Source organism: Bubalus kerabau, chromosome 1, assembly GCF_029407905.1.
Source record: "Bubalus kerabau isolate K-KA32 ecotype Philippines breed swamp buffalo chromosome 1, PCC_UOA_SB_1v2, whole genome shotgun sequence".
Taxonomy (NCBI): Eukaryota; Metazoa; Chordata; class Mammalia; order Artiodactyla; family Bovidae; genus Bubalus; species Bubalus kerabau.
The window spans coordinates 38,061,527-38,080,108 of record NC_073624.1 but is presented as its reverse complement, the minus strand read 5'-3'; the positions used below and the strand labels follow the sequence as shown (position 1 = coordinate 38,080,108).

Below are 18,582 nucleotides of genomic sequence, written 5' to 3'. Positions count from 1 at the left end.
ACACAACAATAACAAATGTGCACACTCCCTCAATGTAAATTAAGAAATTTCCCTGAAACTGCTAGTTAACATTTAGATCTTGTCCTCACTGTTCACATCCAGGGGTAATAGTGAAGAATGCAGACATTGGGCTCCAATGTCTCTGCTTAAATCCTAGCTCTGGGCCATGAGCATATTTTATCTCCCTATGTGTCTATTTTCTCATCTGAGAAGTGGAGACAATAATAGTATCTACCTTACATGAGTTACTACATTAAAAGCCCTTTACAATGGTGCCCAGTACTCTAACTGTTAAGTGCTATATATTTGTAGCTATTGTTACACCCTCCTTGCAGCAAAGTGACATTCAGAGGCATTAAATGATGCCTGATGTTCCAGTGGGCAAAAGTCTGTGAAAGAAATGGAGTAGGATTTAAGTTTAAGGGGAGTGAAAAAGCAAGAAGAGTGAGGTGAGAAATTTAAAGACAAAAAGGAAATAAGACAGCAAAAGCTACAGGGAAAGAGTAAAGCAGACATTTAATGAGGGGAAAGGTAGGGAAGAGAAAAATACAAGGGGTGGGGTAGGGGAGAAGTAAACAGGAAACAAGAGTAAAAAGGTGGGCATGAAAAAGGAAGAAATGGAGGAATGAGAGTAACAAAAGAGACCAAACATGAGAAAAGACTCCACTTAGAGCCTGAGCTATCAGAAAAGGAAAGAAGTGAAAGAGAAAACAGAAATGTTGGAACAGAAGAGACAGGGAAGAGAGGGAGACGAAAGTGGTGACAGGAAGGCTTCATTTGCAGCAAGGCCTCTCTGTTTTTGAATTAGGGGAAGTTTACATCCAAAATTAACACACCTCTGATCGGCCAGACTTCCTTCCCAATTCTTTCTATTGCCTTAGATTCTGCCCCGGACTAGCTCCCTAAGGTTTGTCCTGGTAAGCTGTCTGCCTTGCGTCTGGTCCGCTCTACCCTCAAGGCCAAGACGCAGTCTTCACTACGTTTTCCCTAAATACTCCAACCATCCTTTTCAAGTGAAAAATTAGCTCTAGAGCAAATATTTACACCCTCTTCCTTCTCCAAACCGCCAGAAACCTATAAGGGGTGCTGGTATTTCATTTTTTAAAATTATTCACTTTGAAACGTTCCCCGCCCCCCCTTCTTTTTTGGGGGGGTGGGGGAGGGGGTTGTTATTTTGTCTAAACGATACAGTGCCGCAAGGGTATGCCGCTTTTAAACCTATTTGTCTTTCCCACCAAAGGAAATTAATCACGCAATCACTTGGAAACGAGAGGCTGGCTCTAGGTATAAAAAATGTGATCAGTATTTAACAAATACTTTTAAAGTATTATCATGATTAAATTGCCTGTTTGGTGCAAAATACGCCTCCCTCTTGGAGAAAGTCGAGAGACCTTAGAGGGCCCTCTGGGCAAACGGAGCGGACGGGCCGCGAGCGTCTGCTCACGCCGGGGTGAGCCTGGGCCGCCGCCGCCGCCGGAGTCACGAAGCCAGACGCGGCGCGTCTCCGCCCAGGACCCGGGAGACTGCAGCAACGCGGCCGCAGCCCCGGCGGTTCCCGGAGGCGGGGAGGAGACTCGACTCCCGCAGACACGTGACCTCCTCCCGGCCGCCGCTTCCCGCGACCCAGACCCGTCCCCGGAACCCGCGCTCGGCGGGCCGGGCCGGGGGACACGTAGCGACGGCCCCGGTCCCTGCTGCGCCCGGGTGCGCGTGCATTTCAGCGTACTTCGCCCCTTGGTTCACGTGCCACTGGCAATAACGAATGTTTCGGGGATCACCCGGGAGAATGCAGGAAGGAAAGACGTTGGGTTTGAAATCGATCTACTTGTATACAGACAGATAAACATATGTTCTCTCCATCCTGGCCCTGGCAGACGCAAGTGGCGGCAGCGGCGCCAGAGACCTGGGGGTCCCGCAGAAGGTGCTTCCCCACGCTTGGTCTCCAAGGTCCCTGGCCCTCCGCTGCGCAAATGCGGGCACCTCCGGGTAACTCTCACTAGCAGTGAGTCATGCTCCCGGGATGGCTCTGGGGAAAGATAGCCCTGCTCCGCTGGCCTGTGCTTTCCCCGCGCCGAGCGCCGCGGCTGCAGGGCGAGCGCGCGCGCGCACGGGTTCCCCGCGCAGTGATGTGGCAGCCGCGGCAGGTCGGATCACGTTGCTGGCCCTGTGCTGGTACCCGTTGGAGACAGGATTAAGGAGGGAGGCTTTGGAGGTGCCAGCGGTAGTAAACGTGGGCTCTGCACACTCCCGGAGACGCTTATCACACGCGGGGGGAGGGGGCGGGGAAAGCACGCAGCGCCACCCGAGACGCGGAGGGGCGGCAGAGTTGAGCCCGCGAACGATACTGCTGCATTGCTTCTCCGCCGTCGCCCCTCTCTTGCCACACCATCCTCTCCCCTCCCTCCCCGCCGCGTCCCTCCGGGAGCGCCTGAGGCCCCGAACGTCGTCATCTGCGGCTGTGACTAGTGGCACCGCAATTCCGGCAGCTGCGGGAAGTTTGGGTGGCCCAGGGACACCGTGTGGCCGAAAGACACTCGGGTTGCGACATTCTGTCCTAGTGGCTACAGTTGCATTTATCTTAAATCTTTCAGGGAGCGGATTTCAAATTGCCCCTTTTCGGGACAACCTCCAATCAGGGCTATAAGGGGTTCCCCCCTACCCAGGCCGCCCAGCGGTGAGCAAACAAGTTTCCAAATTGTCCTCTGGGACTGAAGTTGACCCACCGCGAATTCTCTTTCTCTTTCCTTTCTCTGGTCCAAACCAACAGCACAGTCGGTGGAAAGGCAAAAAGCCACGTTCACGTTCCTGAACCGTCATGACGGACGGGTGGAGGGAGTCGCACTTCCGAGGCGAGGAAGCCCAGGCGGCCCCGCACCCCCGGCGCCCCCTCCCACTCCCCAGCTGACTGCACCGCCCTCGGGAAGATGAATAGCTTGGCTGAAGTTGTTTTTCCTTTCCGGTGGCCCTGATCAGGTGTCCCCGCCCCCTCCCGCCTTTCGCCTCCCCTCGCAGCCTGCTCCCTGCGCCCCCTCCCGGCCCGGCCCCTCCTCCCCCGCCCCCCTCCGGGCTGGACCGCGGATGGTACGTTCCGCACGTGAGCTGGGTGCTGGTCTGGCCGGCGACGCGCGTGCCCTGTGGCCAAACACTGCCCGGAGTGAGAGCAAACTACCAGCGCAGTGGGGCCGGCGCGAGTGTGCGTGCGTGTGTGTGCGTGTGTGTGCGAGAGAGCAAGCGCGGCGGGAGGGGGGGGACCAACTGCTTCACACTTTCAACACTGCACTGAAGAGGGAGAGAGAGAAAGAGAGAGACTGGAGATCTACAGATCCCCCAAGATCTCCCAAAGCTACCGTCCCACAGATTATAAACCCCAAAAATCGAAACAGAGGAAACGGACAGCGGTTGAACATGGACGAAGGAATTCCTCATTTGCAAGAGAGACAGTTACTGGAACATAGAGATTTTATAGGGTAAGGTGCACGCACCCTTGCGAATATCTGTCTAGGCTTCAGTTTGAATTTTTTTTTTTCCTCCAGAAAGTGGTATGGAGCGGGCGAGGGCAGAGCCCCTCCCCGAATGGGTGCCTGATGCTGATTTCTGTTTTGCAGACTGGATTATCCCTCTTTGTATATGTGTAAGCCCAAAAGGAGCATGAAGCGAGACGATAGCAAGGTAAGTGTAGTTTCCGATGTTCCCCATAACCTGCCTGGGCAGTTAATTAGGGCCATTGATTTCACAGGGAATCTCTGCCCGCAAATATATTCCAGCCTTTGAGCTTCCCCAACTGTGAATTTTAAGTGGTTTGCTGGATACTCTCAGGGGGAGATTAAACATCATACCTGAATTTAAATTGCATTTCAGAACAGCCCAGAGGAAAGAGGTGTCTTGGGCATAGTTTCTCACATAGTATTGGGGGGGGGGAGCAGTATTGTTATATCCAGTAAGTGAATATTTAGCTTATCGTTTTTTCTCTTCCATGACTCTCATATTTGTAGGATACCTACAAATTACCGCACAGATTAATAGAAAAGAAAAGAAGAGACCGAATTAATGAATGCATTGCTCAGCTGAAAGACTTACTGCCTGAACATCTAAAGTTGACAGTAAGATGCACATTTTTATTCTTTGCTGTTCTCCGGGGTCGTATTAATAGCCTGGTACCACTCCCAAGAGATATAAGAATAAATGTAAATATCACATGCCTTACAACTTGTGCTATAGTGTAGAGTTTCCTGCAAACTCAAGAGTAGGTGTTCACAACTGAAGGCAAGAAATCATTTATAACCTGTATGGTGGAAAACTCAAGAAGTAAAGGAATAGTACTTCTTTCAAGTATTTGCTTAAGTTGCTGTGCCAAATGGAGAGCCAGTCAAGCCAAATGTATGTTTTTAAGTAACCAAGTGCTCCCTTCTTTTTTGCATCATTGCAGACTCTGGGGCATCTGGAGAAAGCTGTAGTCCTGGAATTAACTTTGAAACACTTAAAAGCTTTGACAGCCTTAACGGAGCAGCAACATCAGAAGATAATTGCTTTACAGAATGGTAAGTCAGTTCAGGGAGGCCAACCCACCCCCGATGAAGCAGGGCAACCCACAGAGGAGCAGTGTTAAGATTCTTCCCCCACCTCCACCTCCTTCCCAGGGCTCACTTTCATTTGTTAAATTGCTTACACTTTCCCTTCATTAGAAAGTGCCCACTTCCCGACGCATCCTAGAGGCTTCCAGCAGAATTCGGAGGAATCAGATTTTTATTTAAAGTGGTGGTTGCGCCCTCTCCACTTTAGTTTCTCAGCTGGGACTAGAGCGCCCCCCCTGCTTCCCCACCCCCGCCACCCCCTACTCCTCCCACCCCTCGGCAACCGGTGGATAATATCATTCGAATACAGAGGAAAAACCGAGATCACTTTAGTCAGTGCAGGGCCCACGTGATAAGCAGATGTTTCAACGTCGGTATTTTTCTTCTTGCCTTCATTCCTCTGTTCCCTTCCCCCGTCCCCCACCCCTTCCTCATCCTAGGGGAACGATCTCTGAAATCGCCCATTCAGTCCGACTTGGATGCGTTCCACTCGGGATTTCAAACATGCGCCAAAGAAGTCTTGCAATACCTCGCCCGGTTTGAGAGCTGGACGCCCAGGGAGCCGCGGTGTGTCCAGCTGATCAACCACTTGCACGCCGTGGCCACCCAGTTCTTGCCCACCCCGCAGCTGTTGACTCAACAGGTTCCTCTGAGCAAAGGCACCGGCGCGCCCACGGCTGCCGCCCCCGCCGGCTCCGGGGCCGCCCCCTGCCTGGAGCGCGCGGGGCAGAAGCTGGAGCCCCTCGCCCACTGCGTGCCGGTCATCCAGCGGACTCAGCCCAGCGCCGAGCTCGCCTCCGCCGAGAACGACACGGACACCGATAGCGGCTACGGTGGCGAGGCCGAGGCCCGGCCGGACCGCGAGAAGGGCAAAGGCGCGGGGGCGAGCCGCGTCACCATCAAGCAGGAGCCCCCCGGGGAGGACTCGCCAGCGCCCAAGAGGATGAGGCTGGATACCCGCGGCGGCGGCGGCGGCGGCGGCGGCCCGGGGGGCGGCGCGGCGGCGGCGGCGGCCACGCTCCTGGGGCCCGACCCGGCCGCTGCGGCCGCGCTGCTGAGACCCGACGCCGCCCTGCTCAGCTCGCTGGTGGCGTTCGGCGGAGGCGGGGGCGCGCCCTTCGCGCAGCCCGCGGCCGCCGCGGCCCCTTTCTGCCTGCCCTTCTACTTCCTCTCGCCTTCGGCGGCCGCCGCCTACGTGCAGCCCTTCCTGGACAAGAGCGGCCTGGAGAAGTACCTGTACCCGGCGGCGGCCGCTGCCCCGTTTCCATTGCTGTACCCCGGCATCCCTGCTCCGGCCGCCGCCGCCGCCGCCGCCGCGGCCGCGGCTGCGGCCGCCGCCTTCCCCTGCCTGTCCTCCGTGTTGTCGCCCCCTCCCGAGAAGGCGGCAGCTGCCGCCGCAGCCGCGACCCTCCTGCCACACGAGGTGGCGCCCCCTGGGGCTCTGCACCCCGCGCACCCGCACGGCCGCACCCACCTGCCCTTCGCCGGCGCTCGCGAGCCCGGGAACCCGGAGAGCTCTGCTCAGGAAGATCCCTCGCAGCCAGCAAAGGAAACCCTCTGAATCCGTGCTCCACTTGAGAGGGGACCAGGGTTCACGCGGAATAATAATATTAATAAGTTAAAACACCCTTAACGTTTTTAAGGGAGGAAGTGTAAGAGATGCACGACAGGCTTTAAAAAAAAAAAAAAAAAAACCAACACAACAACACAGGTGTCTTGTGTACATGTGGAGTTCCTGTTTTGCTCACCCCTCACCGCCCACTATCCTTCACACACCTACATCCCTTTTTACCCCACCAGCTATCAAAGAACCTCCTAGATACCGATTCTTTTCTTTCTTTGAAGAACTCCCCATAATAAGTTTGGCCTTCTTTTAGGCCACGTTCCATTCTCTTTTAAAATACAGAACCGAATTCTCGAGGAAGTGAGAACGGTCTGCTCTCTGAACCAGGGTAGGAGAAGGTAACGTGGAACCCCAGGTAGCTGGTCTCTGCCTGCGTCTCAGAGCTGTCCTGCCTGCTTTAGGAGGCTTTCCACCGGCACAAGGAGGACCTTTTCGAATTCGACTTACTCCAGTATTTTATAATGTTTAGCTTTTTTAAAGGCGTGCATTTGTCAAAGAGGAAGAGGTGAGAGTGCAGGCGCTCGCGTTGCAACCCATTCTGAAGTAGTTTGAGTGGTGTCTCTTACTTAGTACTTGCACTCGTTTAAAAGAGATGCGGAGTTGGGCCATGGTCGGAACTAAGTCAGGGAAAGAGGTGGATGAGGAAGGCCAGAGTCATTCTCAGTACATTTGCTAGCACTTTATTGAGAAATTGACCATGAATCTATTAACTCATCTTAATTTCATATATGTAGATATATATATGTGAAATTGAGTGCCTCTGTTCTTACCCTGTCATTATTTAATCCATCATGTTTCTAAGTTTGTATCATCTTCCTGTTAAAAAAAACAGAATGTGCACTGAACTTTAAAAAGTCCAAACTGATTTATCCTATATTCTGTTAATTCACAAAAGTGGAGGAGGAAGGAATGGACAGTTTCCTTTGGAAATGCGGTAAACATGTGGAATGGAGCCCTGTGAGGCCTTCCTATCTCCCAAGTCTATGTATTTTCTGGAGACCAAACCAGATACTAGATAATCACAAAGAAAGCTTTTTTAATAAGGCTTAAACCAAGACCTTGTCTAGATATTTTTAGTGTGTTGCCAAGGTAGCACTGTGAGAAATCTCACTTGAATGTTATGTAAGGGGTGAGACACAACAGTCTGACTATGAGTGAAGAAAATATCTGGGTCGTTCAGTCCGTTTGGTGCATTTGCTGCTGCTGTTGCTACTGTTTGCCTCAAACGCTGTGTTTAAACAACGTTAAACTCTTAGCCTACAAGGTGGCTCTTATGTACATAGTTGTTAATACATCCAATTAATGATGTCTGACATGCTATTTTTGTAGGGAGAAAATAAGTGCTAATGATATTTTGAGTTAAAATATCTTTGGGGGAGGACTTGCTGAAAAGTTGCACTTTTGTTACAATGCTTATGCTTGGTACAAGCTTATGCTGTCTTAAATTATTAAAAAAAATAAATACTGTCTGCAAGAAACCATTTGGTTTAGAAAAGTTTAGTATGTGAAGATAAACTAGAAATCATCTTTATATTCTAGTATTTTCAACACTCCATAAATTCTATTACCGAAAATAAATATTGCCACGCTATTTTGTGATTTTAAAATTCTTACTAAGGAATAAAAACTTTAATATATGTATGCTATGAGATCGTCTAATAATTAAAAAGGCATAAGGGATGCTCGATTAGTTGTAAGATATCTAGGAATACAGGGATGAAGGTCATTTAGGTTCTCAGATACCCAACTTTGTCTGTGGCTTGATATCACACATTTCAAATGTCTTGCAAGCCTCCAGGTTCTAACTGTATCTACTTGCTTGTTCCCAATGTATCTACATGAAAAGTGCAAAAGAAAAACCTATCAATCACTCACCTAGTTTGTTTATGTCACACCCAGTTTTCTAATGCTTTCATGATTGAGGTGTGTTTCCCTGTTCGTCTTTGACACCAGATAGCCTCTGCTATATGGCCTAGTGTTTCTCTTTCACTGGGTCCTATATAAATACTGTACCACTTAAGAGTGGCTAATTTCTCGTTATATTTTAGCTTCTTAAGCTTTATAAAGTAAGTCTCTTGTGGGACTTTATTATGGAATTTAAGTAAGAGAAATAATTATTTCTAGACTTTTCTCAAGTTTATAATCAGATTTGGATTTGATACCAACTGTGTGAAGGATTGTCAATATCTAGTTTCACTAATGTTCACAAACCCCTTGATTTCTTAGAGGTATTGAAAATAATAGTCAAAATTTATGAGATGTAGAAAAAGTGCTCCCTCTGCTGACTTTATGGCAACCAAACTGCAAGTCATAGAAAGTGGAGCTGGAAGGAATCTCAGAGAACAGCTGTCCAGCCCCCTGCATTTTAAATAGAAATGAAGCCCAGAGAGATCAGATAACTGCCCAAGGTTGCACAGCTACCTAGAGCGAGCACTAGAGGCCAGATCTGTTGTATTCCCCAGTCAGTGATCTCCTTCCCATTGCAGCATCTTGAACCAAATAAACCAAATTTGATTGGGCAGCATTCAAATAAGCCACAGGAACAAAGGAAACAAATATTAACATTGCAAAACTATGTAGGATTTTTGAGCATTTTAACTTACTGAACTTTAAAAAAATATTCTATAAACCAAAATAAAGGAAAAAATAGCATTTTGAATACTTCGAGCTACATGTTAATGACATGTTGTAATAATCTGTTTTATAGCCAAAAGAGATGCAAAGTAAGTCAGGATAATAAAATGTTTTAGCATTTGTATAGTTTTGGTGTAATAAAAAACCTTAGGGTTGGATCAGATTTTAGAGATTAGATTTTTATTTCAAATGCCTTTATACTAGCATGGTAATATGATAAAGCTGCTGAGGATAGAGTTGCAAAATAATATTATCTGTACTGCATCTGAAAAATGTTATTTTAGTCATTGATTTATTTTAATGAACCAAAAGACAAGTCGTCATAATTTGCTGAAGAGGATTCTATACCTATTGCTGTGAAGTTTAGCCTAGATCCTTTGTAGTATATGTGATTTTTCAATATATGACAAATATGAATCTTGGGTCAATAATGTTTTTACACATATAGTATTATATCAATTAATTTTACATACACAGAGCTCTTAGCAAAGTTCATATTGAACTGATAAAAATCCTTTCCCACCCCAAAGGACTAAGCACATTTATAAGGCACTAGGAACTATATTTTAATAGCTCTCGAAAGTATGGCTGGAATTTTAGTTTCTAGCATTGTGAAAACTATTTCTCATTTTCTTCTCTGTTACTAACCATACAGTCCACAACTTTTGTTATTGCCCATTACCTGAGGTTTGTTCAAAAGTATGTCAAGCCTCAGGCTGTTCCTGCCCATATCACAGGTCAATTCTGAACCTCTTCATGGGAGGTGAACTCCAGTAGAGATTCTGAGAAGACAAGGCTGTACAGACTAGGCAGGACTTTTTACTTTAGACAGAAATGAACAGAGCCCTCATGAGCAAATTAAGCCCATTGTAATGCCAAAAGTTGGCTATATTATTGTGATAATAGTGTTTTACTTCAGAGAGCAATCGGATGTTTTTCATTCAACAAAAATTCTTAACCTATTAGACCCTCAGATCAGTATTTAGGCCCACCCATTGTTCTAACTGTGCTGTTTTAAATAAGTCCAAATGGGTATACAGTGCATATGTGTGTGAAGTCACTTCAGTCATGTCCGATTCTTTGTGACCCCATGGACTGTAGCCCACCAAGCTCCTCTGTCCATGGGATTCTCCCAGCAAGAATACTGGAGTGGGTTGCCATTTCCTTTTCCAGAGGATCTTCTTGACCCAGGGATCGAACCCACATCTCTTGCATTGCCTGCATTGGGAGGTGGATTCTTTACCACTAGGGTCACCAGGGAAACCCCCATGAGGATGCGTAACTCCCCATACAGTGCATGCTTAAGCCCAGTGTAAGTTCCAGTTTTTCATAGAATTTAACAGGAGATTGACATGGAAAATTATCACATATTTTCTATGATTAGGATGGGATTTATGCTAAAAAAACATGTGCAGCATGTACTTAAAAAAAAAAATGCTCCAGGAAAGGAATTGGACCTTTGTCTTAAAATTAGGTTTCTTGCACTTGTTCAGTGATTCCATATTGAAAACTCTGAACAAATGTAAAACTAAACCTTTATAAAAGTTGATGGTTTAAAATCTTGAACTAAGTGATGTCCAATTTATGTGACTTCAGGGAATGATATGTGCCCCATGAAACAATGATTGAGGAAACAGAAGCTTCTGTGTTCAGGTGCCAACACTGTCTATCTTTTCTTCATTTTTTCTTTAGTAGTTCAGTGAAAAGCTTAATAAAATATGTTACACGTATCTTAGAAATACCTTATCTGTAGTTAACCTTTATCAATAATTCAGGGTCATCATTATAAACATCACTTTTGCACTACGAATATCATCTGGGAAGACTGGCACCTGCACTAAATTCCTTTTTGAGTCCTTATATCTGCTTTTTTATAGGTTTTTCAGTCTCTTTACTCAGGGTCAGGCTACCAGCTTCACTTCTTTATGTGTCAGAGCCTCTGCCTCCAAGTCTTATCTAATTTGCTACTTCTGAATTACTGTGGCCTGGGAAACCATTTAACCAAAACCACACCCTTTGAAACGCATATAAAATGAGAATAAATACATTCTAACAGAGTACCTGAGGGGCACTTCTCTAAATTCTGTGAACTTGTAGAATCAATGACATGTTGATCTTACCAATTTATTTTCTTCCTTTAACTTTCACATTCTCAGCAATATTCCATATCAGAAACACTTATGCAAAAGCCTTCAAACACTTTATATATTTAATCATTTTATTACATAAAAATGGTTTTATTTTACAGTTACTACAAAATAAATTCCAATGCCAGAAGCCAATTATTTGATTTGATGAATACTCTTTCTCTCAGGTTGATAGGAATAGGGGACCAATGGCCTTCAGTGAAAACTGATCCTGCATATTGATTCATGGATGACTCTGGACCCTGATTCTGGTGTACCATCTCCTCTGCCTCTGGGTTTTGCATATCTTGGTTGGCAGGTCCAGCTAAAGCACTCTGGGAACTGACAGGGAAGACACGTAGGCCCTACATGCCCACTGGAGAGCCTTGAGAGGTTCTAGACTCCTTGTGTGCGGATTGCAACAGACTCCTTTTTCCTTGAGCCTACATATTCAAGAAATAGTGGACATGGGGTTCCGGGTATTTGTTTTCTCCTACTGTGTGTCAGGTGCTGTGGTAAGAGCTGGAAAATTAAAGATTAATGATCTCAGGATCTCAAAGTCTACTAGGGGTGACAGACCTACACTAAAATAAATTACGATGCAACATAGTAAGTGCTCTGTAGCCATGATTATAATACTTGCAGGTGAAGGTTGCTAACTTCATTTGGGTGGACCAGAGAAGACCTTAAGAAGTAGCTGGATTTTACAGAAACAATAGGAGAGTAAGTCCATCTCCAAAGAGAAGGCTCTGGCGCCGTCTGGTCCTGTGCTAAGGACAAGGATTGTTTAATTGGTTATATCTGACTTGAGGTCTGAGTAAGTACTTCCTAACTTCTCAAGTCTCTTTCTAACTTGACTGTCATACTGACTCTCACCATCATCTCCTGAGGATCTGGGCCATTCGGAGGGATTGAGGCAGGGTCATGATATTTCCTACTGCAAAGAATAGTATTTATAACTTGATAATATCTAATGAAGTAGAGGGGGAAAAAATAGTACCTGGCAAGCATCTCAGTCTCACCTCACCCATCCATCTTAAAAAGAAACTAAGGATGACTTCTTCCCCTACAGGTAGGGGCATGATGATCCATGTTCTCCACTCAGTACCCAAAGGGGAAATAAGAGAAAGGAGCCCTAGAGGGAAACAAGAATCCTAAAGCCTGTTTTTCCAAACCTATGGGACAAAACTGAAGCAGCCAACTAATCCGAGGTCAGATAGCTCAGTAAGTGGCAGAACCAAGACTAGAACCAGATTTTTTGGTTTTAAATCCACTGTTCTGTATACCATTAGCCTATAGTATAGTAATTAGGAGGCGATAGGCTGAGGTTTTCTCTTTAAATGAGGTAAGCCAGTCCATTTGAGGTCATAAGAAGCAGACTATATGTTTTTGGTGAACAAGGGAAAATTAGCACGGTGATAGCCTTTTCAAATTATGTCATAAGAGCATGCGATAATTATGATGGCGAAATTCTGGAAAAACAATTTTCAACATACCCTACATAGAACCATACAGGTTTGCTGTCTACTCACTTTGGAGACATCCAGAAAGGTTTCCTCCTTGGTTTAGAAGTCCCGACATAATCTGGTGAGTTTACCACCTCTGTCTCTACCCCTCTGTACCTAGAGATTCTAAAGTTTCTCCATGATAGAAGGGATCAAGTTAAGCCAAGCATCTGGACCGAGAGAATCTTTAGATTTGAGGAAGTAGAAAAGAGGGTGATTTGCTACAGTTTTTATATGGGGTATTTTTAGGGTGTTGTCAACTTTACAAGGCTTCCCTTGTGGCTCAGCTGGTAAAGAATCCGCCTGCAATGCCGGGAGACCTGGGATCGATCCCTGCGTTGGGAAAACCCCCTGGAGAAGGAAAAGGCTACCCACTCCAGTATTCTGGCCTGGAGAATTCCATGGACTTTATAGTCCATGGGGTCACAAAGTGTCAGATACGACTGAGCGACTTTCACTTCACTTCACAACTTTACGGTTTCAATTTGAAGTCTCTTAAATACGGGTATGCACGTGTATATACACTATCAAATGCTGAGTATCCATCACGTAACTCTGTAAAACTTAGCTTTCACATGCGGCTTTACAGGTTCAAGCAGTGCTTCAAAAGCTAGTTTTGACAGGGGGACTGCAGTTTGGATTAAATTTCTGAAGACCTCAGTTACTTCGAGTAATTATAAAATTCCCTCTGACAGGGGGTTTTAAAGACACCGGCTTCTCTTTCGGTGGTTTAAGCGGAGTTTTGTTTTCGAGTATATATGTGTCTTAACGGGGCTTATCTGCACAGCTATCAAGTAGCTGTGTGGTCCGCATGAGACCAAACTGGTGAAGAAACCCGACTAGCCACCCGCACCCTGGCGAGCTCTGCAGATACAAGTGGGCGCGATAAAGGACCTATTTCTGAGCTCTGTGTTGGAAACGTACTCATTTAAAAACTGGAAAACCAACTCTAGTTCTGAAATCGCCGTTCGAGCGCGGCGTGGTGGGGGGAGTTAAAGCAAGAGGGGAATAATGTCATCAGCCGGCAGATCTTCAAGGAGCTCTAGGATTGGAAAGAGAGACGCATTCTTAGGTTGCCTAGCGATAAATCGGCCGATGATATCATTCTCCCGGAGGCCTGTCTCCCCCTCCCGTCCCCGCCCGGCTTTCCTTCCTCCGGGCCCCCTCCCCCTTCTCTCCCCCCTCCCACGCCCGGGTTCAAAGTACAGCCGAGCCGGGTGAGGGAGCCTGGGCCGGACGCGGCGCTGTCACGTGCACCCGCACATGCCGCGGCGCACGCTGTGCGGCACGTGAGAGGGGGCGGGGCGGGGACCAGGAGACTCCGGCGCGCTGCCTTCTGCGCGTGCGCGCTGGACCCCGTTCCTGCTCCCTCCCTACCCCCAGAAGAAACGGACTCGAGGGAGCCGGCGGGTTGCTGGGGTGGACTGGAGGGCGGTCCGGCGGAGGGCTGAGCAGAGGGTTGGGCGAGGCGGTCGGGCGGGGACGGGGACGCGCCCTCCCGACAGCTGCGCCGCACCCTGCTTCTCCGAGTCCTAGCGGGCCGGCCCGCGGTAGTCATTCCTCCCGAATTAAAGCTGGCTGTGACTCCGCGCTCCTCGAACCATTCTGACACAGCAGTTTCCGAGCAGCCCTGCCGGGCGCGGGTTAGAGGAAGGTCGACAGCCGCCCCGGAGGGCCTGGGGGCGGGAACTTCATGCCTGGACTGGCCGCAGCCGGGGGAAGTGACAAGCTAGGGGGTGGGGGTAACACCCTGTGACACACCCGGCGGCGCCGGGACGCGGGCCAGACCCTGGCCTGACCTGGGCACGTCCTGTTGGAGAAACCTCTGGCAGTGGCAGGGGGCAAGGTTGGGGGGGGCGGAGTTTGTGGGGAGCATCTTTCATTGGTCTCAGTTTTGCAAATTGAATTCTCATTAATTAATCAGTAGGGGATTTATTTGTGATAAATATATTGGGACTTTCCAGGCAAGGTGTAAAGTAAAAGGAGTGATTCTATGGCCCTAAAGGATTCTGCGGGTGCAGTAAAGTGGAGGAAATTATTCAGGGGCTGGGGGATGGGTTTTATGTTATATTTTCAAAAATTACTTAGAAACGCTTTCTGTTAGGAAAAATGAGCAAGTCTCACCCTTCGGCTTTTTGAAGTGATCTCAGTAACTTGATTTTGTAACACGTCTGGAAACGTGCATGTTTATAAAGGATCTAAAGTGAGTAATTCCTCTGAAGGAATGTGGAGTTCGTTGAGGCCCTTTGGCCAAGCGGGTGCACACGGCAGTGTTACAAAGATAGAGAAGCCTCACTACCCCTTTGCAGATTTGGTTCGGGTCATGTGATGGAAAGTGAGCTCGGGGGTTGCCAATAATATTTGGATAAGTCAGGTGCCAGTATTTGCTAAGACGTGCTAGAGTGGTTGTGAACTCTCCAGAGTAAAGGGCACACTGAGTGCCACCCTGGAGGCAGACTGCTGTGAGCAAACAGACATTCACAAAACGAATTCATGGTTGTTTGCCTCCTAATGATATGTATGCGCAATGTCTTGCAGGTTGAATTTGAATAACACTTCTGTACCACCCAAAGTGTTTGTAGGAGACAGCTTAGTTATCAGTAATACTCTGAAAGTTGAAAAAGCAAAGGTAGATTTTGAACATTCAGTCAACAAATATCTATCAAGCTCTTAATTATATGCCAAGCATTGGCTATATAGCAGTGACTCATAGAGACATGCATCACCCATCATGGTGCTCAAAACTTGCAATGAAGCCTTGCAAGTTTCCAGGCATTTGCCAACCAATTATTATTTATGGCCTCTAGAGATCATATCTCTCACTGCACTGGATTTTTTTCAGTTGGTACTTAGGAAGATACCAGGCAAAAGGCATCAATTCCCCTCCCCTCTCCCTTCCCTCACCTCTTGGAGCCTACTAGCCTCCCTGCTGCTCTTCCAACAGGACAAGCTTGATCTTTTCCCAGAATGTGTGCACTGGCTTATCCATCTGCCTGCAACACTCAATCCCCAGAAGGGGGATAGTTGACTCCAACCGCACCCCCACGTTTTTTTAGGTCTTTGCTCAAATGCCAGCTTCTTCAGAGAGGTTCCCCCTGAGCAGCCTGTAGGCAATATATAAAATGCCACTTATCTATCATTTTATTTTTGCTCTTTTTTCTTCATAGCAGGAATCACCCAGACATCATGTATGTATGGATTTGTATGAATACACAGACATATAATTTGTTCATTGCTTGTCTCATTGGGATGAACATGAACTTTATTTTGTTTGCAGCTCTTTGCCTAATGCCAAGAATGGTATCTGGCAATAATTTATTGGAATGACTACCGAATGGTACCTGCTGCTTGCTGCTAAGTCACTTCAGTCGTGTCCGACTCTGTGCGACTCCATAGGCGGCAGCCCACCAGGCTCCCCAGTCCCTGGGATTCTCAAGGCAAGAACACTGGAGTGGGTTGCCATTTCCTTCTCCAATGCAGGAAAGTGAAAAGGGAAAGTGAAGTTGCTCAGTTGTGTCCGACTCTTAGCGACCCCATGGACTGCAGCCTACCAGGCTCCTCCATCCATGGGATTTTCCAGGTGAGAGTACTGGAGTGGGTTGCCATTGCCTTCTCCAATGGTACCTGGCAATAAATACATAAATATTTATCTGCGCTGGTTGATGCTGCGAGCCGGCTTTCTTTAGTTGCAGTGATCAGGGCTACTCGTCATTGTGCTGCATGGCCTTCTTACTGTGATGGCTTCTCCTAGATCACTGGGCTCTAGGTGCACAGGCTTCAGTGTTGCAGCACATAGGCTCAGTAGTTGCGGCTTGCTGGCCCTAGGACACACAGGCTTCAGTAGTTGTGGAGTGCAGGGGCTTTGTCCTTCGGCAGCGTGGAATCCGCCCAGACCAGGTATCTACTAGAGTCCCTTGCGTTGGCAAGTGGATTCTTATCCACTGTGCCACCAGGAAAGTCCTATTTGCCTTTTATTTTATTTTTTTACTAAACACGTATTAATCTTAGATAAACATTTGCTGGATGAAGGAATGAATGTCTCTGGCAAGCATTTCAGCTTGATTACCTCACTAAAGACAACAGAACACGGCCTCTCAAAGCAACCTTTGCATGTTAAAGTTCATTTCCTCAACACTTATTGAGCACCTGGGTGACACAGAGCCACCAGCAAGTGGAGTCAAAGGCAGTTAACGCCTGATACCTGCAAATGGGAAACGACTTGGGAGTGATTTGGAGGCTGATTGAATTTTATTGTCGCAATAACATTATAGATATGGTATTTAAGCGTTAATAGATTTCCCCTAACAATAGAATTAATATAATTTCCATCTTAGTCCAAATGATTACAAGTTATGGTTAAAAGAAATTGTTCACTAAACTGAAATACCTGCTTTGAAATTAAAAATTAGACTGAGCATTTTCCCATCCCCTGAGGCAACCTGTAGACGTACATTTCAAAGATTCTATCTCAGTTGTCAGATGGCTACTGAGCCTGCGTGGAAGAGAGTGCGACCCTCAGACTTCAACCCATGATAGAATTTACAGTACATAGGACCTGAAGGTCCCCAGTGCTTCTGTTCTTCATTGGCTTTGCCAGATGTGATAACCTTTGTCCCTTAGGCAATGAGCTTCTTCATGGGGAGAGCCAGTCAGTATTTGTCAGTGTATGCTCAGCATCTAGCACAATGCCTGGCATACAGTAAGCACTCAATAAATGGCTGATGAAATCCAAACTCTCCTCTCCATTTCCACAATCATTGTCCTAGTTCCAAGTATTATTGTCTCACACCTGGATTATTGCAAGAACCTGCTCAGTGACCTTTTTCCAGTCTTTCTTTCCCATGCATTGACCGCACTGCCAGCTCAGTTAACTCTTTCAATATCAACAGCGCACTAAAGAATAGTTAGAGACAACCCATTACATGAAGAAGTCATGAAAACTTCAATTTCCCTTCTAGTTTCACTTCCCTTGACTCTGCCCCTTCTCCTATTGCCCCCAACCAGACAATGGGCATCAATTGCCCTAGTTGCACTGAACTATCACAAGTTCCTTAATATGCTTTGTACTCTCAAATGTTTGGGTGAGATAACCGTATTTGGAAGTCTCCTACTCATGTGTCAAAACTCAGCCCAAATTACATCTCCTCTGTCAAAACTTCCAGAACTGTCTGAATCAAAAGGGAACCTCACCCATTCCTTTGCTTTGTGTTCTCTTAGCCCTTTCTTTAAATCTCCACTTTTGGCTGTTTAAACTCTCACTGCACAAGCATGTGTGTGCAAGAAATGATGTCCTTATTTCTCTCATTAAGTCTAACTTCAAGCCACCTCCCCAAGGGCTGGTGGGAAGAAATCTCCGTCACTGTGGGCCGTCCTGCTTCCACCCTCCTTAGGATTTCACAAGGACTTGGGACTCCAGGATAACAAAGAAAGGTTCTCTTCACACTCGTACTGTCTGAGATACTTGTCAGTGTCTAAGACTGCCACTGTCGGTATAGTCTTTGCTGAGGCTGGGGATCCAGACCTTAGGGGCACTGAGTCCCCATTCCCACTTGGGCCTTTGCCACATCAAAAGAACTGTAGACCTGTGACCCCAATGTCTTAGGAGTAGTCCTAAGGCAATCTCCAACTTTGGAGAGGGTTATAGGAGCCAGGCAGTTAATTTAAATGAGTGATGTTGGCTGAGAATAAGACCATAGAGAATGACAGGGGTCACAGTGAACTGGAGGTTGTACCCCCGTAAGAGAGGCAGACATTACTCCAACTAATTGTAGCCAGGTGAAAAGGTCGCCCAGGACTTCCAGGTCACTGGACTTTTCCAGGAGAATCTGAAGTCTAGATTTTAATGTGAAATCTACTCCCAGAATGTTGGCGACTATTTTTAAAAACCTCAAAACACTATTCCTTATAAATGAAGCATGTCTGTCAAAAGTATTAGCCTGGGGAAGTCACTCTGAGATGTCTGCTTTAAAGGAGGGTGGCAGTGGGGTGGGAGGAAGGCATGATGAGAGGTTTTCTTCAAGCATTTAACCCCAAACTTCCCTGATACAAGTAGCCCTGACATTATTCTTGAAAATGGGTGAAGGGAAAAATGCAATGAGAACATCGATAATGTCTCAATAAAT

General features: G+C 47.0%; 2 protein-coding genes across 2 annotated transcripts in view; both read left to right on the top strand.

The window, feature by feature from the left end:
* LOC129646354 (uncharacterized) overlaps nucleotides 1-2,933 on the top strand; it is a 58,326-nt gene extending 55,393 nt beyond the window's left edge. Inside the window, exon 2 of the mRNA XM_055572378.1 lies at nucleotides 1,875-2,933. Coding sequence (XP_055428353.1) covers nucleotides 2,021-2,644 — 624 coding nt within the window. The 5' untranslated portion in view covers nucleotides 1,875-2,020 and the 3' untranslated portion in view covers nucleotides 2,645-2,933. The remainder of the gene's footprint in view (nucleotides 1-1,874) is intronic.
* Nucleotides 2,934-3,030: 97 nt separating this feature from the next.
* On the top strand, nucleotides 3,031-10,251 carry BHLHE41 (basic helix-loop-helix family member e41). The gene is made up of 5 exons (XM_055572367.1): nucleotides 3,031-3,467; nucleotides 3,606-3,669; nucleotides 3,993-4,100; nucleotides 4,427-4,538; nucleotides 5,012-10,251. Exons 1-5 carry the CDS (start codon nucleotides 3,079-3,081, stop codon nucleotides 6,130-6,132), a joined length of 1,794 nt encoding a protein of 597 aa, XP_055428342.1. The 5' UTR covers nucleotides 3,031-3,078; the 3' UTR covers nucleotides 6,133-10,251.
* The last annotated feature ends 8,331 nt before the right edge of the window (nucleotides 10,252-18,582 follow it).